General features: G+C 38.9%; 3 protein-coding genes across 4 annotated transcripts in view; 1 reads left to right on the top strand and 2 right to left on the bottom strand.

The window, feature by feature from the left end:
- shc3 (SHC (Src homology 2 domain containing) transforming protein 3) overlaps nt 1-10,609 on the bottom strand; it is a 36,986-nt gene extending 26,377 nt beyond the window's left edge. Inside the window, exons 1-4 of one of the 2 annotated variants that reach the window (XM_051878293.1) lie at nt 10,477-10,609; nt 6,194-6,246; nt 2,612-2,873; nt 361-2,526 (exon numbers count right to left, since the gene is read on the bottom strand). In XM_051878293.1, the coding sequence (XP_051734253.1) occupies nt 361-915 (555 nt within the window). In that variant the 5' untranslated portion in view covers nt 916-2,526; nt 2,612-2,873; nt 6,194-6,246; nt 10,477-10,609. Of the gene's footprint in view, nt 1-360; nt 3,117-6,193; nt 6,247-10,476 lie in introns of those variants that run through there. The other variant, XM_051878292.1, reaches the window with a different exon arrangement.
- Nucleotides 10,610-10,658: 49 nt separating this feature from the next.
- Nucleotides 10,659-14,558, top strand: zgc:86839 (Cyclin-dependent kinases regulatory subunit 2-like). The gene is made up of 3 exons (XM_051878294.1): nt 10,659-10,872; nt 11,160-11,287; nt 13,826-14,558. Exons 1-3 carry the CDS (start codon nt 10,814-10,816, stop codon nt 13,867-13,869), a joined length of 231 nt encoding a protein of 76 aa, XP_051734254.1. The 5' UTR covers nt 10,659-10,813; the 3' UTR covers nt 13,870-14,558.
- Nucleotides 14,559-17,129: 2,571 nt separating this feature from the next.
- The window catches only part of sema4d (sema domain, immunoglobulin domain (Ig), transmembrane domain (TM) and short cytoplasmic domain, (semaphorin) 4D), a 73,079-nt gene continuing 64,588 nt past the window's right edge, over nt 17,130-25,620 (bottom strand). Inside the window, exons 18-20 of the mRNA XM_051878026.1 lie at nt 21,382-21,594; nt 21,181-21,272; nt 17,130-17,732 (exon numbers count right to left, since the gene is read on the bottom strand). Coding sequence (XP_051733986.1) covers nt 17,703-17,732; nt 21,181-21,272; nt 21,382-21,594 — 335 coding nt within the window. The 3' untranslated portion in view covers nt 17,130-17,702. The remainder of the gene's footprint in view (nt 17,733-21,180; nt 21,273-21,381; nt 21,595-25,620) is intronic.

Raw genomic sequence — 25,620 nt, 5'->3', positions numbered from 1 at the left:
ACAAAGTTTCAAGCATTGTCCAGATTAGTACAAGCAAGAACAGAGAGGGATATAAGAAATAGTGGAAGTATTGAATTTATATATCACTCTATATACTGTTATCGCGATATAAATAAATAATAAGATTTTGTTCATACCGCCCACCTCCACATGCATGCAAGACTCATTTGAAACCGACGCCATGTAAACATGTATGTGTTGGAACAGTCTGTGCTTTTGTGGTCAGTTATGAACGTAACTGGTGACCTTCCTTCCAAATCGTACACATAATCCCTCTGTACCAGCACACGGACAGGAAAACATGCATTCTACCTTTACGCTGATGAAAAATGCAGAAGAGAGAAAGGATTTGGATCTTACCTTAACAACGTACGTCACTCCAGGTCCAGAGATCTTTTCGCTGGAGTGCAGCCATCCACGAGACGGCTTATTCACCAGCCCGCCGCAACCCGCGGCGCCCGTCCCGCCCAGGCTCCAGCCCTCTCCACCAGGCTGAGACTCTTCCATCCTGCCCTTCTTCGCCGAGCTCACGGAGCCGGGCTCCAGCGGGGCGTGAGGTGCTGCGGCGGCCGCCGGGAGGGTAGACGAGCCCGGGCTGCCGGAGCCGCCTCCTGTCGCTCCTCCCTGGAGCTTGGACACGGCCAGGTCCTTGACGGCAGACGGCAGGCCCTTGATGCCCAGCAGTCCGGAGGAGTTGGCGAATTTGAGGTTGGAGACTTTGTTGATGAGGGTGCACAAGGTTCCGGACTCTTCCGAGGGTTCGGGGTCGGCTGGCGGGGCGTACGGAGGGTCGCCCACGGGCGGCGACGGCGGGACGGCCGAGACCTTGGCGTTCATGGAGAGACCGTGCAGAAGCTCATCGACGGACGTCACTGACTCATTCCGGAATCGGTTGTATTTAGCACGGTGAAGCATTCCCCTCGGTATGCCAGCCTACACACGAACGGACACATCCAACTCCCAGCTGACCGTCCACATCTTTTGCATGCTGGAGCCGAGAAAGCGTCCTCGAGGGTTTGAAGAAAAAGGGAGCGGGTGGTCGTCAGGAAAATCCGACGCCACGCAGCAGCAGCAACTCGGGGACCAAAAATAAACCACAAAACGCGGAATCCATGGAGACAGAGGACGAGGAGAGAAAAGCAGCGCGAGGTCACTCCTCTACAGAGGGCCAGAGATGGCAGAGAGAGAGACAGATCTCTAGTGAAGAGATGTCTCTCTCTCTCCCCGCATCCTGGCAGATCCCTGAACATGCATGACTCACTCGGAGAGAGAGAGAGAGAGAGAGAGAGAGAGAGAGAGAGAGAGAGAACGAGAGAGAGAGAGAGAGAGACCCTTCTCAACAAAAGACTCACTCTACACTGCAGAGCACTTTCCGTTACAAAAAAAAACTCCCACTTACTGCTCGACAGAACCAATCAATTGGCAAAATTTGCCCTGTCCGTAGGAACGTCTCCTGTTTTGATTCAGCCCGTGTGAAAACGGATAATTAGAATGGAAAAGATCCTATAAAGAGATCACTGAGAACAGTGAAATCAGAGTCAAAATGAATGAGAATCTTTGAATCAAACTACTCAAAATGATGCAAAAACAGTCTGACATAATTAAATGCAAAAATCACAATAGAGCACCGTGCATGTTGTCGGATCACATGTACACCACATAGAATGAAACTTGAGTCAGTGTGCATGGCGGTTGCTGATTTTTCAATCATATAATTGTGGTTTTACTTTAATTCAGAAGCGAGGTGCTCTCCTGAAAAGAAAGCATAATGATTGCACACGATTGTGAAATAAAAATAAATTAAAATCCAGAGTGTGTTCACCTTTTGGCCACAACCGCGTTCTACCTAGCTTTTGTTAACGGCGAGTTTAAAATGTGCTCAAATTTAAATCACGAGACCAATACGGCTTTATCTCTTTGTTCGTCACGTTCATTCTTCCTTACATACTATGAAACATCGGGATAAATCCATCCACATGAGCACTGGAATATCTCCCCCTACAGAAGGCAAAACAAGCCAAGCTTTGCTCCTGAATGAGCTTTGTTGAATAATTAAACATCCCTCTCAAATACACAATGTCGAGATTCGATCTTACTAAAACGCCATCCGGATTCGGCTGGGATACGACCGTAAATAGTGATGTCAGATCTCCCGGCCCCATTAAAAAGCATCCAGCGGGATGAAGCCCATGACATTAAGGCAGCAAAAACGGAGCCATTCATGTAAAATGTCCAGTAGCTTGTGACAGGGAAGCAGCAGTCATTCACAAGCTTCCTGTACCGCTGCGGCTAACGCACTGCAGTCCCTCCCAGCGTCTCGCTTTCCTGCCTGCCTGCGAATTGAAAAAAAAAGGAAGACAGAGAGCGAGAGAGAGAGAGAGAGAGAGAGAGAGAGAGAGAGAGAGAGAGAGAGAGAGAGAGAGAGAGAGAGCAAGGGTTTGTCTCCTCCACTGAGACAAAAGCAAACAAGCAAAAAAAAAAAAAAAAAACGTCGCTCGGTGTTGTCACGGAGATGCAGAAGAGATGCTGAGGAGAGGAAGAGAGGATGCTGAGGAGCTGAGCAGGGAAAATGTTTTGGGCTGGCTGTGAATGGAAAGGCAGACAGGCATACCGACGTTTCTGTGAATGAAGTCAGGCCTCGGCAGCTTTCTGCACAGCAATCCCTCAGGATGGATCCCGACCGGCCAATCAGGGAAGAGCAGGATGACTCATTCAGGGTAGGCTGGCTGAATAGTGGGACAAACCACTTGAAGCACAGGTGAAGGGAGAAACCATTCCCATCCCACAGCACTGCATACTGCTCGCTGCGTCGCTTCTAAACTCCTCAAACCATGCTATTCGCTTCTAAAATATCTCCTGGCAGGATGCATGTCCTGTTTTGGAAAAGAATAGCAACGATCAATTGCACAATCCAATAAACTGGCCCCTCCTCGTGTCCTGATTGCAAACTTTGCACATTCATATGAATGAAGGGTGATCAAAGAACATATGCTGAACTGAATCAACTGAATTATATGATGCATCCTGCTCAGCAGAGCCATTTACATGCAGAGTGTCAGTCAAGACAGTTCTGGAAATTAAAAACAGGCAGAAAGAAGGAAAGGAATTGGATTTGAAATTTCTTTTTTAAAGGGGTCATGAACTGCGTCGTTTTATTGTTTAATAATGTTTCCTGGGGTGCACTTATAATGTTAGTATGCTTTTTACATCAAAAATTGTCATAATTTAGAAATAAAAGGCATTTTTCCTACCCTGATTTTAGCCCTCTGTTTTGAACACTCTGTTTTAAGGGGCGTGTCAGATTGGCTAACATCTTTGCATATGAAATAGCGAAGTATTTCTCTCTCGAAAACTTTTAGCATGTTTTTATTATTACAGCTCTCAAGGTTAACTAATCGTGAAAAGTGTTATTATAGCATTACGTTTAGATCTATGGCATTAACTTTAGATCGTGGCATGAAAGGTTGCAGTGATGAACACTGTAGCCGATCTTGTTGAGCGCATCAAAGCAATGATCTCGTCAATTTCTGCACACTAACGAATGCTTTCATCATAACTAACAGTGCAAACGCGATGTAACTAAGAGATTTGTTAAATAAAACGGGAGATTGGGCGCGAGTCCAGAACTCATTCACTGATAAACTCGTGCTGTTTGATTGACAGCTCCAGTGATTGTAAAGGGAGCGTTCTTTGATCACTTTCTATATATAATTTAATCACCGTTTAAATAACAGATTATTTTCATCCTACTAAGAGAAACAATGTGAAGTTGATCGTTTAGTCACTGGTTTGATTTACTGACACATAGACGAAGAACATCTGACTGTACATGAATCATTAATATCAGATCAGGCATTAGAATTAACAGTTACTTACATGTTGTTGCATTACTGTCGAGTCCATTTCGTAAAAGTCTGTTTGCAAAGCCTGCGCCGAAACGCGATTGATTTACCAAATAATCCACAGTGAAATGTACCGAATAGTAATAAATTATGCTCAACTGAGACTTTAACATTGTTGAAAATAAATAACCATATTCCTAGCATTAGGATCGAGACGAGTCGTTCGCTGGGCCTGGTGTCAATAAAAGCTTTTATTGGACTAACAAGGAAGTTTTCAGTTCTGAAACTTACAGGATATTCTTATAGTACAATGACCTATTATATATCAAAAGCTCAAGGAAAAGTTGATTTCTCAATTTATGACCCCTTTAAGAAAATTTAAGTGATTCCTCCAGGATGCGAGGCTGATTTCTTACTGGTTGGGTTCCTCCTTCAGTGCAATTATGTGGTATTTTATTGACCTGTTTTATCATCCAGCAGGTGAAAATAGTAAATCTGATCACTTAGTAAAGTAACAGCTCACCTCTCCTCAACAAGATTCATGATTTGAAGCTCAAATAGCACTATTAAGTTAGATCCACAAATATATGACATTGTGTAACTTGTAGCCCATGAATGCATCATTAAAGTCAACATGATCTGCTGTTCGCAATAGTGTTGTCAAAAGTACAGACTTCGACACCAAGTCGGTACTGAAATTTTAAAAATGTGATGCTTTGAGTGCAGTTGAGCGGATTTGTAAACACCTCTGATTGGCCACTGTGTTCAAGCGCTCAACAGATACATCTGTGATTGGCTACAATGATCAACTCACGGGAGTGTTTGAAAGCATTTTGAAAGCGGAAGCGGGAGTGTTTATCAGCATGTGTAAGCGCTCGGTGAAGAGTGTCATTGATGTCTAATTACAACATGTTTTTGAAGTGTTGGTCATTGAAGCCAATCAGAGCTGTTTACGAATCCGCTCAACGGCGCTCAAAGCATCACGTTTTTTAAATTTCTGTACCGAAGACGGTACTTTTGACAACACTAGTTTGCAACCCATTTTACTTCTCATTTTGCCATTATGTGATGAATTTAAGAAAACTATAGTCAGCGTGCAACAGCCGCGTTCTGGAAGTAAAAACTCCATTCATTAGAATGATAACTTATAAACCTTTAAAGACAGCCTTAGGGCTGGTTCACACAGAACAGGTTTTTGCTTTGAAAAATGCGAGACAGTGGAATGGGGAAAAACCCTAAGGTCTCAAGTCTTTAAAAAGTTGAACTTATTTTAACTTTAGCGACGCGTTTTTAGAACACCACGTCATGCACAAGACGCTGCAAAAGACGCGAGCGCAACGGTTAAACCCGTCCGTCTAGCACGCGTTTACATAGAAAAATAATGGAAAAGTAGCGCAGTGGATTGGAAAAATGCGTTCTGTGTGAACGACCCCTTACTGTGAATTACGAGGTTGTTAATCAATGGTATTTGCTTCTGTTGAAAGCTTATTTTTTTAAATAATCGCGTTTAACAATGGAATTCCTGGTGAAAAACTACATTACCCATGATTCTGTCAGAGAATTCCACCAATCAGAGTCAAAAAAGCAACATGCATCAAAATAGCTCTTTAGCTCCGCCCATTCCCATGAAGCACTGGGAATGATGTAATCGAGTCTCCCTACGCTCTCAAACTACTGAAATGTTTGTATATTTTGTAATAAACTTAAAATATATTGTTTTAATACATATAATCAACATTTGTAAATGAGTAGTTTTATATTTATCCATTGTTTTTAATTCAATTATTCTGTTTGCAATGCTTCATATTTTCCCTTAATAAAGCCTCTAAGTACAAAGTCTTGTACCTTTGTCTTTTTGTCTGATTTTCAAAATATTTTTGCTTCAAATCAAAGTTTATAGTATTGTGATTCACCTCGTATATCTGATTGGCTTGGTTCATCATGGCTTATAACGCTTTAACGAAGACTATTTTAAAATACCTATGGGAAAAATGAATGAAAAAAGTACTTCCAGAACCAACACCACTGAAAATCACTGCTGCACTCTATTAAAATGTAGGACAGGACTTAAATTTAATTTTTAAAATCATTAGTCATTACATACCAGAATGAAGTAACATAGAGCATTTATTGGAATAACGTGTACTTATTAAAGAAAAATAAGACCAGGAACATTTATTGAGAAAGTAAATAGGGTTCAATTACTTCATGCTGACTTTCATTATTTAATATAAAAAGCTGGTCAATAACCTTCAATGATGAAGAAGCTTCAGTGGAGCACATCTATATGGATCAGGACTTATCTACGTATCTCTATGAACACCACACGGGTTCTCAGGCAGTTTACTCACCGTGGAAGAGAGTTCATCGGGTTTATCTTCCTTTCATAACACACCTGAATGTCCTGAAGCAAGAAAAATACAGACAATCTATTACAAACAAATAGGAAATTAAACTGTTTCACTGTGAATGTACTTCATGTATTACACTTTAGACATTCTATATGTTTATATTTATACACATAGAGAGAGAAGAGATAGTGGGTGGCGGACTATGTGTGTGTGTGTGTGTGTGTGTGTGTGTGTGATCTTCATAGTCGTGACTGAAGTGTGTCTGGTTCACTCCTACACATGCTCATTAAAACGGCAGGAAGTATAGAAACTAGAAGAGACAGAGAGAGAAAGGCTTTCCTATTCAAAGTCCAAAAATCACATCACATGTCTGTTGGGACACATATCAGGTACGTCACTCTTAAATGGCAGGTAACGCAGGCTAAATCAAGAGCAATTTTAGTCCAGTGACTAATAGTGATACCTGTTTAACTAAATTGTGCATTTAATACACTACATTTGTGATCCCTAAAATTTGTAATGTCTATAATGTGCATATGTAGAACAATGTAAATACAGAATAAAGAAGTAATATCCACAACATATAGATTATAGAGATTATATTTCAGTGTAACACTGCACAGCATTCAGCAGAGTTAACGTTCCGAATGCATCCAGAGTCCAGACACATGCGGAAAGTCCATACAGAGAGAGACGCTGCCTACATGAACCTTTACTGTAACCATAGTTTCAAAGACAGCATAGCAACAGGAATGAGGTGAGGGGGCCGGCCGTAATGATTGGCAGCTCACATCCGGCGGATGCCATTGGCTGCTGTGAGTGAGTGTTTTCCGGTGTAGCACTGCATATTCTAGTGTACATGCCACTACATGCGTTTTGCAGGAAGATGGAATTCAGGTGTTACTAGGATACCACTACATAAGATAAACATTTGTTTTTGTGCAAACAATCTATAATGCAAATACCCGAGTGTGAGTCACTATAACTGAATCATGAATGATATTGATTCATGTTTTTTGTGTTGTTTTTTTTTAATTCTGCTGCATTCAGGAGCGTGAAGATGACATACTCATCTTAAAAAGCTGCAGTGGCTCAAATCTAGAGTTCAACAGGCGGGTTCCGGAAGTAAAAACTCCATTCATTTTCTCCATAAGGAAATTGATAACTTTTAAACCTTTAAAGACAGACTTACAGTGAGATACGTGGTTGTTAACTGATGGTATTTGCTTCTGATGAAGCCGTCAGCCTGCATTATTTCAGTTTATTTTTAGAAATAATTCTTTAACAGCAGAATTCCTGGTGAAAAACTACATTACCCATGATGCTGTACAGAAGACTCTATCAATCAAAGAATCGAAAATATATAGGCTATTTACATGCATATTTTGCAATGAACTTAAAAATATAGTTTTTATATAATCGTAATTTGTAAATGAGCAGTTTTATGTTTCTTCATTGTTTTTAATTCGATTATGCTGTTTGCAATGCTTCATGGGATTGTAGCTCTTTCTCTCTAAAACCATTAAGTACAGTCTTTTTGTTGATTTTCAAAAACTTTTTTGTTTCAAATCATAGTTTGTGGTGTTGTGATTCACCTCGTAGCTGGTTGGTTTGGTTCATGGCTTAAAACTCTTTAATGAATACTTTTAAAATCCCTATGGGAAGAATTAATGGGAAAAAATGCACTCCATGTATCAACATGAAATTCTACATCAAGGTTTTTGGTTAATTTTTATTTTTATATACAAAGGAGAGTGAACATTTTAGCATTAACAAGTTTTTTACCAATTTAAAATCACCCTTGTCTTTTTGCAGCTCACTAAAATAGTCCTGTGCTGTGACAGAAAGGGTTAGTTCACCCAAAAATATTCATTAATTACTCACCCTCATGTCATTCCACATCCATAAGACCTTCAGAACACAAATTAAGATCTTTTTGATGAAATCTGAGAGATTTCTGTCCCTCCATAGAGATCCAACGCAACTACCACTCCAAGGTCCAGAAAGGTAGTAAGGACATCATTAAAGTACTCCATGTGACTCCAGTGTCTTAAACTCAATGTTACGAAGCGACGTGAGTGCTTTGTTTGCTCAAAAAAAACAAAAAAAAAACATAATTTACCACTTTATTTACAAAACAATATTATCCAAAGCGTGTTCATGCAACAATGTCAGCTCTCACGTGAACACAACATACATGCGTTGTGAAACTCTCGTGAACACTCGCGTACGTGCGTTGAGTTGACGCGCGAGTCTGAACACAACACGCATGCGTCGTGAAGCTCTTGTAAACACTTGCGCATGTGCGTTGAGTCGACGCGCGAGTCTGAACACAACACGCCTGCGTCGTGAAGCTCTCGTGAACACCTGCGCACGTGCGTTGTGTTGACGCGCGAGTCTGAACACAACACGCATGCGTCATGAAGCTCTCATGAACACTCGTGCACGTGTGTTGAGTTGACGTGCGAGTCTGAACACAACACGCATGCGTCGTGAAGCTCTCGTGAACACTCGCGCACGTGCGTTGAGTCGACGCGCGAGTCTGAACACAACACGCCTGCGTCGTGAAGCTCTCGTGAACACCTGCGCACGTGCGTTGTGTTGACGCGCGAGTCTGAACACAACACGCATGCGTCATGAAGCTCTCATGAACACTCGTGCACGTGTGTTGAGTTGACGTGCGAGTCTGAACACAACACGCATGCGTCGTGAAGCTCTCGTGAACACTCGCGCACGTGCGTTGAGTCGACGCGCGAGTCTGAACACAACACGCCTGCGTCGTGAAGCTCTCGTGAACACCTGCGCACGTGCGTTGTGTTGACGCGCGAGTCTGAACACAACACGCATGCGTCATGAAGCTCTCATGAACACTCGTGCACGTGTGTTGAGTTGACGTGCGAGTCTGAACACAACACGCACGCGTCGTGAAGCTCTTGTGAACATCCGCGCATTTGCATTGAGTTGACGCGCGAGTCTGAACACAACACGCATGCGTTGTGAAGCTCTCGTGAACACTTGCGCATGTGCGTTGAGTTGACACGTGAGTCTGAACACAACGCGCATGCGTGGTGAAGCTCTCGTGAACACCCGCGCACGTGCGTTGAGTTGACGCGCGAGTCTGAACACTACACGCATGCGTCGTGAAGCTCTTGTGAACACTCGCACACGTGTTAAGTTGACGCGCGAGTCTGAACACAACACGCATGCGTTGTGAAGCTCTCGTGAACATTCGCGCACGTGTTGAGTTGACGCGCAAGTCTGAACACAACACGCACGCGTCGTGAAGCTCTTGTGAACATCCGCGCATTTGCGTTGAGTTGACACACGAGTCTGAACACAACACGCATGCGTCGTGAAGCTCTTGTGAACATCCGCGCATTTGCGTTGAGTTGACACACGAGTCTGAACACAACACGCATGCGTCGTGACGCTCTCGTGAACACTCGCGCACGTGCATTGAGTTGACGCACGAGTCTGAACACTACACGTGTGCGTCATGAAGCTCTCGTGAACACTCGTGCATGTACGTTTAGTTGACGCGCGAGTCTGAACACAACACACATGCGTCGTGATGTCATTCCTACCTTTCTGGACCTTGAAAGTGGTAGTTGCGTTGGATCTCTATGGAGGGACAGAAACCTCTCTAATTTCATCAAAAAGATCTTAATTTGTGTTCCGAAGATGAATGAAGGTCTTACAGATGTGGAATGACACGAGGGTGAGTAATCAATGACAGAATTTTCATTTTTGGGTGAACTAACCCTTTAATATATATTTTTTTATCTTATGACTTAATAAAGCAGTGTATAATATGTAAAATTAGTAATTGTTGTACAAAAGTTTTAGTTTAATTATAAGGTGGTTAACTGTAGGAGAATGTCAAGACTACCTATAGTTAATTGCAAACTAGTGCTATCAAATGAAATCGATTAATCGCAATTAATCGCTTCTAACATAAACGTTTGTAAATATATAACATGTATACATTTTTTTTTGTTTTGTTTCTTAAACACACTAATTTGAGGCAGTTAGCAAATTTAAATCTGAACCCTCAAACACCTAAAAAAAAATTTTTTTAAGTAAATGTCTGTTTGGTAAAATTAAGACCAAGAACTGAAAATGTTTACCGTAATAAAAGTGAAACGTTACAAGGTCATGATGTAATAAACACTGTTTTCTTTCGGTAATAAAAATTTCACTAAACTTTAAGCTCTCAAACTCTGTAACCATCGAGCATGGATCAAAATAGCATGATAATGCAGTATTAACCTTACACACTTTACCTTTGGCGGGTTTCTGAGGGAAAAAATGCAACGTTTCTATATTTACAGACGGATATTCTAATTATTTTTTTTTTACAAACTAGCGGCACACCACTCTCATCACTGATCTGTTTCCAGGACAACGGCTCTTTCCTACGCCCCCGCCCTTCCGACGTGCTCACGCTGACTAAAATCACATGACCTCTCTCAGCCAATCAGAATCGGCGGCTCCAGTTGAATTGCGGGTTCAAAACTCTATCGGTTAAATTTGTAAAGTTGCAAGAGTTTGATCGAATCCTTCTTTCACGGTTCAATAAACCCGAATATTGTCATAGCTGACTTCATTTAACACTCTAATATGGCGCATAAACAGATATACTACTCGGATAAATACACAGATGATCACTATGAATACCGGTAAGGACGTTTGAGCTGCTTCAAGGCCTCGTTGCGGCGTGTTTGTTTAAATGTCATTAATTTAATTTCACATCAGTGTTGAATTGAATCTTAATTAATTGCTTAATAATGTTAAGTAATATAGTTTAACGGCATGTTTTAACGTATTCACAAAGCTACGGATTTGATTGTCTCTCATGTGCTTTTAGTCTAGTAACGTCATTTTCTAAGCGTCGTGTTCATGTCAGTCACGGTATTTTTTTATTTAAAAGTAATTGAATGTTGTTCATTGTCATTTGTGATGGCAGACATGTCGTGTTACCGCGAGAACTGGCCAAACAAGTGCCCAAATCCCACCTGATGTCGGAGGATGAGTGGAGGAGGCTGGGCGTGCAGCAGTCGCTGGGATGGGTGCATTACATGATCCATGAACCAGGTCTGTATATACAAACACACACATTCATCATGACAAGATGTGTGTGTTTCCTCTGAAGTCAGGAGTCAGCTGATCTATGACCATGTGATCTGAAGATCCAGTTACCCCAAGTTATATTACTTAAGTTAGACTTGTTGGACTTTTATTTTAGGGTCCAGTTCTCACTAATAAAGGGTTAGTTCACCCAAAAATGAAAATTCTGTTATCATGAACACAAATTTTGATGAAATCTGAACGCTTTCTCTACCTCCATAGACAGCTACACAACCGACACTTTGAAGCTTCAAAAAGTTCATAAAGAGATTGTAAAGTTAATCCATATGAATTATTAGCATGCATGTTACTAGGATATTGACTTTATTAGTGTTTATAAAGCACATATTAATGCCTTATTCTGCATGACCATATTCTACATCCTTTAAAGGATTAGTTCACTTCAGAATTACAATTTCCTGATAATTTACTCACCCCCATGTCATCTAAGATGTTCATGTCTGTCTTTCTTCATTTGAAAAGAAATTATGGTTTCTGAGGAAAACATTCCAGGGTTTTTCTCCATATAGCGGGTTTAAAGAGTTACCAACGGGTTGAAGGTCCAAATTGCATGTTCAGTGCAGCTTCAAAGAGCTCTACACGATCCCAGACGAGGAATAAGGGTCTTATCTAGTGAAACGATCTGTCATTTTCCACAAAAAATAAAAAATTATATACTTTTTAACCACAAATGCTCGTCTTGCACTGCTTTGCGATGCGCCAATCGTTCCGTAGTCACGTTGGAAAGGTCACGCGTGACGTTAGGGGTGTGCGATATCACGATTTTTGATCATGGATGATTAAAATGTCTCCACGATCTGCTTATGAAGAAATATCGCAGTATCGTGCTACAGTGCATTCTATCGGTTGCAGTTCTAGCACGTCCGTCTCAACATACTGTACAACGTGACGTTCATTCACATCACATTGTAATGCAGCGGTAGAGTAATATTAACGGGACACTTCAATTCACAAAAGTTCATTATTTGCATGTGCTTTAATGCCTTGCCGGTTAAACATTTCATTTGTGTGCTGATGCGCTGTTCTAACATGCGTTTTTCAGAACGCGTACACCCGAAGTGCACAGGCCTGTCAAACAGCACCTGATTACTAAGTTATCTTTCGAGTCTGATTGCTCTAATACTGTCAAATACACAAAAAGTTTACATTAACACAGTTGGTTATGGCTAAAGTAAATGTTTGAGAGAGAATTGGATGTGTGGCTGTATATTAGAGATACGTGCAGGTCTTTAAAGTGACAGAGCAGCCTATATAAACCATGCTGTCGCTTGTCCTTAAAGGGATAGTTCACCCAAAAATGAAAATTCTGTCATTATTTACTCACTGTAATGTTGTTTCAAACCAGTATTAATTTCTTTCTTGTGCAGAACAAAAAAAATAAAATATTTTGGAGAATGTGGGTAACCAAACAGTTGCTGGTCCCCATTAACTTCCACAGTAGGAAAAACATATTCTAGTCACTGTGGACCAGCAACTGTCTGGTTACCCACATTCTTCAAAATAACTTTTATTTTCAACAGAAGAAAGAAACTCATTAGGTTTTAATGGGTTAGTTCACCCAAAAATGAAAATAATGTCATTTATTACTTACCCTCATGCCGTTCCACACCCGTAAGACCTTCGTTGGTCTTCAGAACGCAAATTAAGATATTTTTGTTGAAATCCGATGGCTCAGTGAGGCCTCCATAGCCAGCAATGACATCTCCTCTCTCAAGATCCATTAATGTACTAAAAACATATTTAAATCAGTTCATGTGAGTACAGTGGTTCAATATTAATATTATAAAGCGACAAGAATATTTTTGGTGCGCCAAAAAAACTAAATAAGGACTTATATAGTGATGGCCGATTTCAAAACACTGCTTCATGAAGCTTTGGAGCGTTACAAATCTTTTGTGTCGAATCAGCGGTTCGGAGCGCCAAAGTCACGTGATTTCAGCAGTTTGGCGGTTTGACACACAATCCGAATCATGATTCAAAACGCTGATTCAGAACGCTCCGAAGCTTCCTGAAGCTGCTGTAGCTGAAAAAAAATAAAGCACTGTTGATTTTTAGAAAATGTCCGATTGTTTCACTAGATAAGACCCTTATTCCTCGTCTGGGATCGTGTAGAGCCCTTTGAAGCTTCACTGAAACTGACATTTGGACCTCAAACCCGTTGAACCCCAGTGAAGTCCACTATATGGAGAAAAATCCTGGAATGTTTTCCTCAAAAACTTAATTTCTTTTCAGCTGAAGAAAGAAAGACATGAACATCTTGGATGACATGGGGATGAGTAAATTATCAGGAAAGTTTAATTCTGAAGTGAACTAATCCTTCAATCCTACCCAATTCCTAAACTTAACAACTACCTTACTATTAGCACTAATTAGGAGTTTGAGGCAAAAGTCGTTATTAGTGAGAATTGGACACTAATCTAAAGTTGTGACCATTTGATCAAATAAATGAAGGATGAATAACCTTTGCTTTTGTATCCCCCCCAGAACCTCATATTCTGCTGTTTAGGAGACCTCTACCAAAACAATGACGGCGGCATGTGTCGGCTGCACTTCTGGAACATTCCTGTGGTTGAATATGATATATTCAGTGAATACTGGAGAACTTCACCTCGTTTCTGGACTCCTGTGACCACGATTTGTGCTTGGATGGAATCAAGAAATTATGGGAAATTTTCAGTGAAAATTCAAAGGGCTCTTAACTTAAAAAACAAAAACAAACAAAAAGCATGTGACCCAAGTGCCTCTCTGGGTGAAGCCAAACCTTTGTGTGTTGAATAAAAGTCTGTGATGCAACGTCAGTGTTTAGAAAACTAAATCAGTGTTTTTATGGCTGAACTAAAGGACAATGCAAATTATTTTGGGGGGGGATAAAAGTAGTACTGTATGCTAAAAGGGAGATCATTTGTGTGTATCTAGGAAATGATGCATTGGCCAAGATTCTTAGTTTGCATTAATTCTTCAGGGAAGGCAAATGGTATACTGTAAAAACGCTTTGTGATGCTTAAATGGCGATACAAAACTTGAACTGTCTGTTTAAAAAGTAGTTATAGAGCCATAATGACAGCACTATCAGCAACTGCGCTTCTTGAAAACAGGGTTTATAGGGATAAAAGAACAAGTTTTTACCTTTCATAACAACATTACTTTTCAAAAAGAATAGAATTATGGCCTGTTTTATTCTTGCTGCTCTTTATAATAAAATGAAAATGCCGCCTCATGCCTGTTTTCTGCGTAGTTCTTCTGTCAGCACAACTCAACTTCTAACACAAGATGGCGCCACATCGCAACTAATGCTTTGGTTCGTTTTGAATAACATTCAATATTCGAAATAGCAGGCCTACTTAATTCACAAAGCACAACTGTTTCAAGCGAATAACATTTAGCTGTAACACATTTTAGGATGAACCATTCATGGTTGTATTCCTCATTTATTACTTTAAATAAGAATATAATACAAATGTGTTCCCATGTGTTGTTTATCGCCATGTTTTCAATTAGATTATGTGGTCAAAAAGCTCCACCTCACAGTTTTCCAGTCGAGTGATTTCCAAGCTAAAACAAAATGAATAATAAATTCATTAATAAATGATCAATCAATAATAAATTCATCAATCAATAAAACTTTGAGCATGCGAAATTTCTTCGCCATGCAACGGTCGTGATATGACGTCACGCCTCGAAGCGTCTTTTTTTTTTTATAAACATGAATTCAACATATAACAAATAGTAATACACTCAAAATGTAAAAAAAAAAAAAAAAAAAAAATCAATCTACTCGACTTTACTGCAAAAATATCGTTCTTTTAATTCATTCAAAAGGTCACGCCGTGATGTAATCTACTGGTCACACGTCTTTACGTGATGCGAATTCGCAGCTCGAAGTTAATTCGTTTGAATCGGTTTGAATGTAAGTCAGTGTGACCGCCCCTTTAACCCGATATACGGTCATGTCGTTTTTATAAAAACACAGTGTAGGTTTTATTATTGGCGACACGAGTCCTCGTTTCCCAAAACAGCTAATGCAGAAAAAAAAAGAAAAGATTTGAATGTTGCTGCTAAATATTCGGACTCCTGACTTTACCTGAAATATATTTAAGATGAAAATCAGACTTCAATAGCTGTCAAAATGTCAAAAGTCACTAGTTTTGGACTGTAAACAGGCCTGTTCATTTGGGTGATAATAATAAATATTCCAGGAACTATGAACTACTCAGCTTACAAATGCTTGTCTGTGTTTTATCAAAGTGAGCTTTAATGAAATACACATGGCGTTACATTCACTCACTTGTGGCTGGATCTCTCTCATTTCCTGTTTCTGAACCGCATCCTGTATGTGGCAAAAGATGCTCCTGATGAATATAGGTGAAAGTCTGAAAACCACAATAAAAAACCACACAACGGTTTCATTTGCTCACATCGCAAAATAACTCTTAAAATTATTGCATTTAAGAATCTTGTAGAATTTAAAGAATTTATGTAGTAATTAAATGCAACTGCAGCATGATACTGTATAGAATGTTGCATGCAGTGGCCAAAAGTGATGTCCGCCCTATAACCATTTATAAAAATATTATATATATAATATTAATATATTAAAAAATGTGTTAACGTGGACCTATAAAGCCCCTTTTACAAGATGTAATATATGTCTCTGGTATCTCCAGAATGTGTCTGTGAAGTTTCAGCTCAAAATACCCCACAGATCATTTAACAACAACAAAGTTGGAGAATCTCACGCAGCCAAAATGAGGATTGTCAGTAACGGTGTTCAGCCTTACATTGTTCAAACCGGAGTCGACACTGATGGAGAGACTCAGGAAGAAGTTACAACTTTTAGAATGAAACTGGACGTTTCTGAATGGTTAGTGGATAAATTTATGTAGTTGCTGTGGAGTTGATTCAACTCATCGACTAGCATGTGCCGTAATGCTAATCTTTTGTGCAAATCCAGCGTTGAATTGACCCTCATTTGTGAAGCAGTCCGGCGTAAAATGACGGCATGACAACAACACTCTACTACAACAACTCTTTCTCTTCTCTAAAGCAGCCCAACATGGCCTCACCCCTTTTTGTTGTGTGTTTTCTCAGGGGCGGGGTTTATGTAAATTTTAGGGTTAGTGATGTCACCAAACTGGGAAGAAGCTGGTTGTAGTCCCTACCAGCCATTTGTTGTAGTCCTTAAAAAGCGATTTCTGTAAAAGAAAATATCTCCCTTTGCATTGAACTTTGAGCGTCTTAACTTTGCAGATGTTGTTTATGTTCTAACAGTCAGACTTAATCAAACTTGTAGGGTCATAAACAACAAATATTCCCTCCGGACATCACTTTTGGCCACTGTGTGCATGCAAGTTTTCAAAACATTGGCTGCTGATCTATAAAATGTGATTTAAAAGCTTAAATTTATGTACAATATCTGTCCACTTTTGGTTTTTATGCAGAAGGTTGAATGTTAACCAATAAAGATGGAAACATCACCTTCCCAAAGCCGCACTGTTTAGAGGAAGGTGTTGAAACAGTGATTTTAATTGGCTGTTAAGAGTGTTTGTGTGTTTTAGTGCTTATAGAGGTCTGGATCAGCTGGAAAAACAGTGTAGGTGTTGATTAATGTGCCTTTTATTGTCAGTTAATAGTGTGGGTTAGTTAACAGTCTTCACACTCTCTCTCTGATCTGAGGTCAGAGGGGTCAGGAAGCAGGCGCTGAACTTTGGATAAGGATAAATGATGAGGACGGTATTGACCTTGATAAAAACTACAGCTCAAAATGCTCAAGATACATTTAAAAACATGGTTAAAATCTCTGACAAATATTAGAAATATGATTTATTGTGGTTACAACCTCTAATGTGGAGGACACAAAATATTCTATACAGTCAAAATATCTGTTTAGATAAACACACTGGATTATTTCAATAGCACAACAGGAGGTTCAGGAATTTCACAGACTGTTATAAACACAAACATTGCCTTCACTAACACGAGCCGTTGTCATTTGCTCTCGAGGATGGAAGGGCTACAAATAGAAGCATGCAAACAGTCATAGAAAGCAGTTGTCATCAGCCTCAGAGGCCCGTCTCACTGTCTGCAGCTGTCTCACTGCGCACGTCCTCGACAACTGTCTTAAACGGCCTGGAATCCCGGACATTCGCCGATGGGATCTCTGATCCACGGAGCAGGAATACGGAGCCGCTATGAGTGTGTGTTTGCATCATGGGCCTGAAGCACCACACACCAGCAGTGTGATGTGAGTGTGTGTGTATGTGTGTGTGTGTGTGTGTGTTTGTGTGTGTTTGTAAGTGCTCTCGTCCAAGTGTCTGTCCCTGGAGTCAGAAAATGATGCCATGATGAGCGATAATGACCCGGTTCAGAGAACACCCTGTCCATCACAGCTCTCCTACAGGACAACAAGAATAACAATGATAAACAACAAATACACAACCATCATTATCATCATCATCATCATCATCACCAACATATGTTGATGCTGAGATCTTCATCCTACAGAAATCAAATCTCAAATTCACACATTGAATACATGTACAGGTGCTGGTCATATAATTAGAATATCATCAAAAAGTTCATTTTTTTATTATAAATTATTTTTAAAAATGAAACTTTCATATATTCTAGATTCCCTACATGTAAAGTAAAACATTTCAAAAGTTTTTTTTTTAAATTTTGATGATTAGAGCGTACAGCTCATGAAAGTCCAAAATCCAGTATTTCAAAATATTAGAATATTTCCTAAGATCAATCAAAAAATGGATTTGCAAAACAGAAAAGTTCAAGTTCTTTAAAGTATGTTCTTTTGTGCACTCAATACTTGATCGGCAGGACATATTACAGCAAATGACTTGCTCCTAGCACAAATTACAGCATCACTGAAGTGTGGCATGGAAGTGATCAGCCTGTGGCACTGCTGAGGCACTATTGAGCCTTCAGATCATCTGTATATTGTTGGATCGACTGTTTCTCATCTTTCTCTTGAAAATATCCCATAGATTCAGGTCAGGCATATTGGCTGGCCAATAAAGCACAGTAATATCATGCTCAGCAAACCACTTGGAAGTGGTTTTTGCACTGTGGGCAGGTGCTAAAGTCCTGCTGGAAAAGGAAATCAGCATCTCCATAAAGCTTGTCAGCAGATGGAAGCGTAAAGTGCTCCAAAATCTCCTGGAAGATGGCTGCATTGACTTTGCACTTGATAAAACACAATGGACCAACACCAGCAGATGTCACGGCCCCCCCAAATCATTATTGACTTCAGAAACTTCACACTAGACTTCAAGCAGCTTGGATTCTGTGCCTCTCCAGTCTTCCTTCATACTCTGGGACCATGATTTCAACATGAAATGCAACATTTACTTTTATCTGAAAAGAGGACTTTCGACCACTGTTCACTGTCCAGTTCTTTTTCTCCTTAGCCCAGGTAAGATGCTTCTGACGTTGTCTCTGGTTCAGAAATGGCTTGGTAGTCCTTTTCCTGAAGATGTCTGAGTGTGGTGACTCTTGATGTGCTGACTCCGGCTTCATTCTACTCATTGTGAAGCTCTCCCAAGTGTTTGAATCGGCTTTACTTGACAGTATTCTCAAGCTTGCGGTCATCCCTGTTGCTTGTGCACCTTTGCCTACCCAATTTCTTCCTTCCAGTCAACTTTGCATTTAATATGCTTTGATATTTCACTCTGTAAACAGCCACCCCATTCAGTAATGACCTTCTGTGACTTACTCTCTTTGTGGAGGGTGTCAATGATTGTCTCCTGGACCATTGCCAAGTCAGCAGTCTTCCCCATTAGTGTGGTTTCAAAGAACAAAAGATACCTGGAATTTATACTGTAGGGATGGTCATTTAATGAAACTCAAATGTAAATATTCTAATATTTTGAGATACTGGATTTTGGACTTTCATGAGCTGTATGCTCTAATCAACAAATTAAAAAAAAAAAAAACTTTTGAAATGTTTTACTTTACATGTAGGGAATCTAGAATATATGAAAGTTTCATTTTTTAAAATAATTTACAATAAAAAAATGAACTTTTTCACGATATTCTAATTACATGACCAGCACCTGTATATTTAATAAAGGGACATAACTGATTTAGGCTATTTAGTATTTACTGGAACTATTTTAAGGAAAATTTCCTACATCTAACTGACCTTCAGTACAAACCCTAAATCTGATGAGGCGGCGTTTTAAATGTGGAAAAGCATTATAAACTAGTTAAAAAAAGTTTGTCGAGACAAACTTTAAGTTGGCTTGAGAAAGCCTAGCCTGAAAGTTTGAATAAGTTTTAAAATCTTGGAAGTTTGAAGTAGTTTTGAAGTTCAAAGTTTGAATGATTTGAAATAAAGCCTATCAGAAAACAGATAGGCGGATAGATAACATGACTTAATGTGTTTTTAACATAATTAGCATGCTGTTAGCATTATTTAACATGTTGTTAACATGATTAGCACATTGCTAGCATGTTGCTATCATGATTTAACATGTTGACAACATGATTAGCATGTTACAAGCATGACTTAACTTGTAGATAACATGATTAGCACATTGCTAGCATGTTGCTAACATGATTTAGCATTTCGTTAACATATTGCTAACATGATTAACTTGTTGCTATCACGATTTTACATGTTGACAACATGATTAGCATTTTGCTAGCACAAATTAACACATTGGTAATATTTTGCTAACATGATTACCAAGCTGCTAGCATTTTGCTAGCATGTTGCTAACAATATTAACACATTGCTATCATGATGTTAATATGATTAACATGTTACTAACATGATTTAACCTGTAGCTAACATGATTAGCACATTGCTAACATGTTGCTAACATGAATGAACACATTGGTAGCATGTTGCTAACATGATTACCAAGTTGCTAGCATTTTTATAGCATGATTCTGCACATAGATAACATTTTACTAACTTGATTGCCATGTTAACATGAGTAGTAAATTGCTACTATGTAGCTACCATGGCTAACACATTGCTAACATGTTAGCATGATTAGCACATTGCTAGCATGTTGCTAACATTATTTAGCACATTGTTAACATGTTGCAGCACGTTGTTAACAAGAATTAGCACATTGATAAAATGATTACCATGTTGTTAACATGATTTACCTTGTTGCTAGCATGATTAAACAAGTTGCTAACATGATTAGCATGATGCTAACAATATTAACACAATACTAACATGATTTAACATATTACTAACATGTTGTTAGCATGTTTGCTAACATGATTAACATGTTGTTAGCATGATTTAACATTTGCACATTGCTAGCAAATTTCTTATGTCTAACTGACCTTCAGTACCAACCATAAACCTAATGAGGCAGCATTTTAAATGTGGAAAAGCATTATAAATAAATAATGCATATATTTTTGGTTCAGCTTTGTAAATACTGGATGAAGGCACTTTCACCTTCCTGCTCAGTGACGGTTTGATTTCAAACACGATTGAACAGTTAAAAGTTTGGGGTCGGTAAGATTTTGGAGTGTTTTTGAAGTCTCTTCTGCTCACCAAGACTGATCAAAAATACAGTAAAACCAGTAATACTGTAAAATATTTTATCAGTTTGAACTGTTTTCAATTTGAATACACAGTAAAATGTGATCAAAGCTGAATTTTTAGCATCATTACTCCAATCTTCAGTGTCACATGATCTTTTTCAGAAATTTTTTTTTTTATTATTTGTTGGTTTTATTTGAACATTCAGTGAACAAATTACAACTTTCATACCTGATAATTCCCATCTTTTCATTTCTTTCAGGAAATGTGCTCTAAAATCAAACACTGAACATCAAAAACGTGATTTTTCACTCACCCACGCTTTCTTCCACTCCTGCAGGAGTGTGTTGTGTTCAGACAGAGCGTTTCTCCACTGATCCACATCTGTATGAGGAACACCGGCCTCGTCTGAGAGGAAACATGTGATACACCACGTTATGGCCCTTCATACGTCACATTACAGGTAAAGGCAGGATGACCACCCACACTTTAAAAGTTAGACTCAAGGCAGCTTTACCTCTGCTGTTGAGCCGAAGGTCGACTTTTGAAGCGTCATTTCCTGTTTCAGACACCGCTGTACACTCATACTGGACGTCTTCATTCAAAGCTTCCTCCTTCAGCCAGCTGCTCACCAGCACGGCATCATGGGAAAGGACGTGTCTGTATTCAGTGACGGGAGTCTCAAGTCTCCGCCCATTTATGTGCCACTCAACACTTACATCTCTAGGACCTGAAGGAAAACTGCACTTACATATGGACCCTACATGAAATTTAGAGCTCCAATACAAACACACACACACGATTTTCATCCACAACTGGAAGCAAGTCACACCTGGCAGTATCATGCTGTTTGTGCAAAAGGATACACTGGATTATGACACACTCTCAAACTACATGCACAACAAACTGTACATTCAGATCAAATCAACATATGTATTTGCTTAGGTTTTCTTAATGCATTCAGGTAATGAATAAATAATTACATAGTTCTGGCATGAAACTCTAGATGGCACAGGCTGATAGGTCTAACTCATTTGGTAGCGATCATGTCATTATCTACATAGCGCAGCTGATTGGTTGTTGTATCAGCGACCAATGAGGTGTGGCTCAACATTCAAACAAATACTGGAAGTGTTTGCTGTTAGCAGTCTGCAGAGCGCTTTCAGAAACCCTCCACCTTCCCCAGCTCCACCTGTCTAGATCTGCTATGGGGGTTAATTCCTGTATGTTACATGTGCAGCAGCAGCCGCATGTCTTACATGCTCACAGCAGTGTCTGTGAATGTATTGGCAGTAGTAAGTCTCGGTAGCAGATCTATTCCACCAAGAATAAATATATTAACATTGTCATTTCCATTACCATATCAATCTCCCAAGAGTTGTCATGACAGAAATGTTTTAAATGAGTGTTTCCAGGTTCAATACAAGCTGAACATGTTGTTGACCACAGGACATTTATATGGAAGAAAAAAAAAAAAAAGAAAAAAAAAAGGGAATCGCAACTTTTTATCTCAAAATTTAGATTTTTTTTCTCAGAATTGTGAGTTTTTATCTCACAATTCAGACATTATAACTCGTAATTGAGCGTTTACATCTCAATTGTAAGAAATAAACTCAGAATTGCGAGAAAATTGTTTGAATTGTGAGTTATAAACTTGGAATTTTGAGAAATAAAGTCAGAATTTCAAGATATAAACTCGGAATTGTGAGAAATAAAGTCAGAATTGCAAGATATAAACTTGGAATTGCTAGAAAAATGTCTAAATTGTGAGTTATAAACTCAGAATTTCGAGAAATAAAGTCAGAATTGCGAGATATAAACTCGGAATTGCAAGAAAATTGTTTGAATTGCGTGTTATAAACTTGGAATTTTGAGAAATAAAGTCAGAATTTCAAGATATAAATGTGGAATTGTGAGAAATAAAGACAGAATTGCAAGATATGAACTCGGAATGGCAAGAAATTAAGTCAGAATTCCAAGACAAACTCAGAATTGTGAGAAATAAAGTCAGAATTGCGAGTTAAAAACTCAGAATAAAGTCAGAATTGAGATAAAAAGTCACAATTACCTTTTTATTTTTTATTCTGTGGCAGAAACAAGCTTCCTTAAATTCTGACTTGTCAGTTTTTCTGAAAAACATTTCACTGGTACAAGATAAAATCACAGACACACATACAGTACGTGTCGAGACAGAATCACTTTACTGTGCAAAGCTATATCCAATATTTTAACTTGTGACCCGGTAACTTTCACAGTAAACATAGGGATAAAAAAGTGACAGTTTACAGATAGAAAAATAATTTGGTGATGAATAACAGTTCATCCAACTAAAAAAATAGTTTCACCTTATAAGACAATTTAGATTTTCTTTAGCTCAAATACGTTCACATTTATGCATTTGTCAGAAGCTTTTATCCAGTGACTAACACTGCATTCAAGATATTCATTGATCTGGGAATCGAACCCATGACCCTGGCATTAATAGTGTCACTGCTCAACTTACGGCTTGAGCTACAAATAACACAATTGTATGTTATGAACAATAATATAAAGTGCTTTAACAAAAACATGAGCTTCACATTTCTGCTTTTAAACCAACTGAAATGTCTTGCCCAGCAGACTACCACCCTACTGTAACCGTACTACTGCAAACATTTTGTCTGTGCTAACTGCCGTCAATCAAGTTGAGCTTGTACCGAGCAGGCGACGTTCTTTAAACATGAATGTTTGTGTCACGCATGTTTAATGGCACTGTAGGAAACGACCGATTCACTGCCCTCTCTTGATAATGCACTAGATCTCAATGTGTAAAATGATACAGTGATGTAGTTTCAAAGATGCTAAACATGAATTATCCATCAGTACTGTTCAGAAGTTTGGGGTCAGTAAAGAAATGAATGCTTTTATTCAGAAAGATCAAAAGTGACAGTAAAGATGACAAAATACGACAAGATTTCTATTTCAAATAAATGCTGTTCTTTTGAACACTATATTCATCAGAGAATCCTGAAAAACATATCACGCTTTCTAGCTCAACTGTTTTCAACATTGATAATAATCAGAAATGTTTCTTGAGCAGCAAATCATCATATCAGAATGATTTCTGAAGGATCATGTGACTAAAGACTGGAGTAATGATGCTGAAAATTCAGCTTTGACAACAGGAATAAATTACATTTTAAAATATATTCACATAGAAAACAGTTTATTTTGAATTTTAATAATATTCCACAATTGTACTTTATTTTTGATCAAATAAATACTGTCTTGGTGAGCAGAAGAGACTTCCTGACCACAAACTTCTGTACAATAGCACAAATAATACTTTAGACATTTTTTTTGTTTGTTTTTTTAGAAAAAGTCAAGAAAATTTGAATAGATTTGTGCATTTTATATTTGTAAAGATGAATTCATTACTTAAATTGTAAGTGTTATTAGTTTGCAGGCTGTTTTTAGCCAGTTAAAGTGCCCCAATTATGTTTTTTGGATATTCCCTTTCATGTAGTGTGTGATAAGCCTTGTTCACAAACCGCTCTGACATTAACTTTTTTGCTCAGCAGCCACTGTGGCTAGTGGTTTTCCAAAGTTACTAGCCACTCAGCATTTTCACTGGCCACAATTTTGCTGTTGGGAAATTACATTTTATATGATTAAAGTTGACTTTGACATGCTAAAATTACTTGATTTTGAGTCATTTTACTTTACTAGCTAGATTTAAAACCCTTTCAAACTTTCAAATGCAGATTGACCACAAAAATCAAGACTAGGCCTACATGGTATATCAGCTGGTATACAGGTGGGCAAGGGGTGGGTAATATGACCATAATATGATACATTTTATAATTGTATAAGTTATTTTTGTTAGGCTATATAAAAAGAACAAAGAAGCAAATTAGTAAATTACAAATACAATAGTAAATTAAATAGCCTAAACTCTTTTTTCAGATACAGTAGGTTTATTTAACATTTATTTAACATCTTCTGTTGTTTGATTAACATTATTGACAGACAGGTATTTAATTGGGCTGCTGAATGCATGGATGTAATATACTGACACATATCCAGTTTTTACCCACCTGTTCATGTACACTTAAGCCATAACCGACTGTATCCACGTGAGATACTCCACACGATGGACATTTTGACATCTGTGTGCGTGTATTTGACTCTTCAGGCGCAAGGAGATCTTATCACGCGTGCTACAGAGAAAGAGCGCTTCTGTTGTGTGTCATTCAACGCGATCCCGCCTTCACTAACTGCAAGTTAATTGATAACAAATTGTAATTTTGTGCAACGACAAGCTTGGCTACCTTTGATTAGGCTGTAGGCTGAAATTATATTCAACCCGCCAAAGTGGCTAGTGGGAGTGGCCGTCTTACCCGCCACAACTGAAATCTACCCGCATTTGGCGGATTGGCGGGTGTTAATGTCAAGCCCTGTTTGTGAATATAAAACATCAGCAAAGTTTCAAAGATCATAGTTATTGTCTCCTAAAAGAAACAAGTGATTCTGAACTGCTTGAAACGAGGCGTCAGTAATTCCAGTCTTACTTCCTGCTGAGCCTGTGTAGGTTTGTAACATTTGCATAATGCAAAAACCTATGGTTTTCACTGGCTGCTTTCGAACAACATCTACTTTGCCCCGCCCTCAAACACAGTAGTTGTAGCTCAGACTGGAAGAGTTTGGTTTGTGTTGTTCATGTTGAGGAGACGCTGTTTTCTGCTGCCAAAGCAAAACCACTTTACAAGGACTTTCT

The sequence above is a fragment of the Ctenopharyngodon idella genome, chromosome 21 (genome assembly GCF_019924925.1).
Source record: "Ctenopharyngodon idella isolate HZGC_01 chromosome 21, HZGC01, whole genome shotgun sequence".
Lineage (NCBI taxonomy): Eukaryota > Metazoa > Chordata > Actinopteri > Cypriniformes > Xenocyprididae > Ctenopharyngodon > Ctenopharyngodon idella.
The sequence above is the reverse complement of the archived record's forward strand: the minus strand, read 5'-3'. Positions and strand labels throughout refer to the sequence as shown.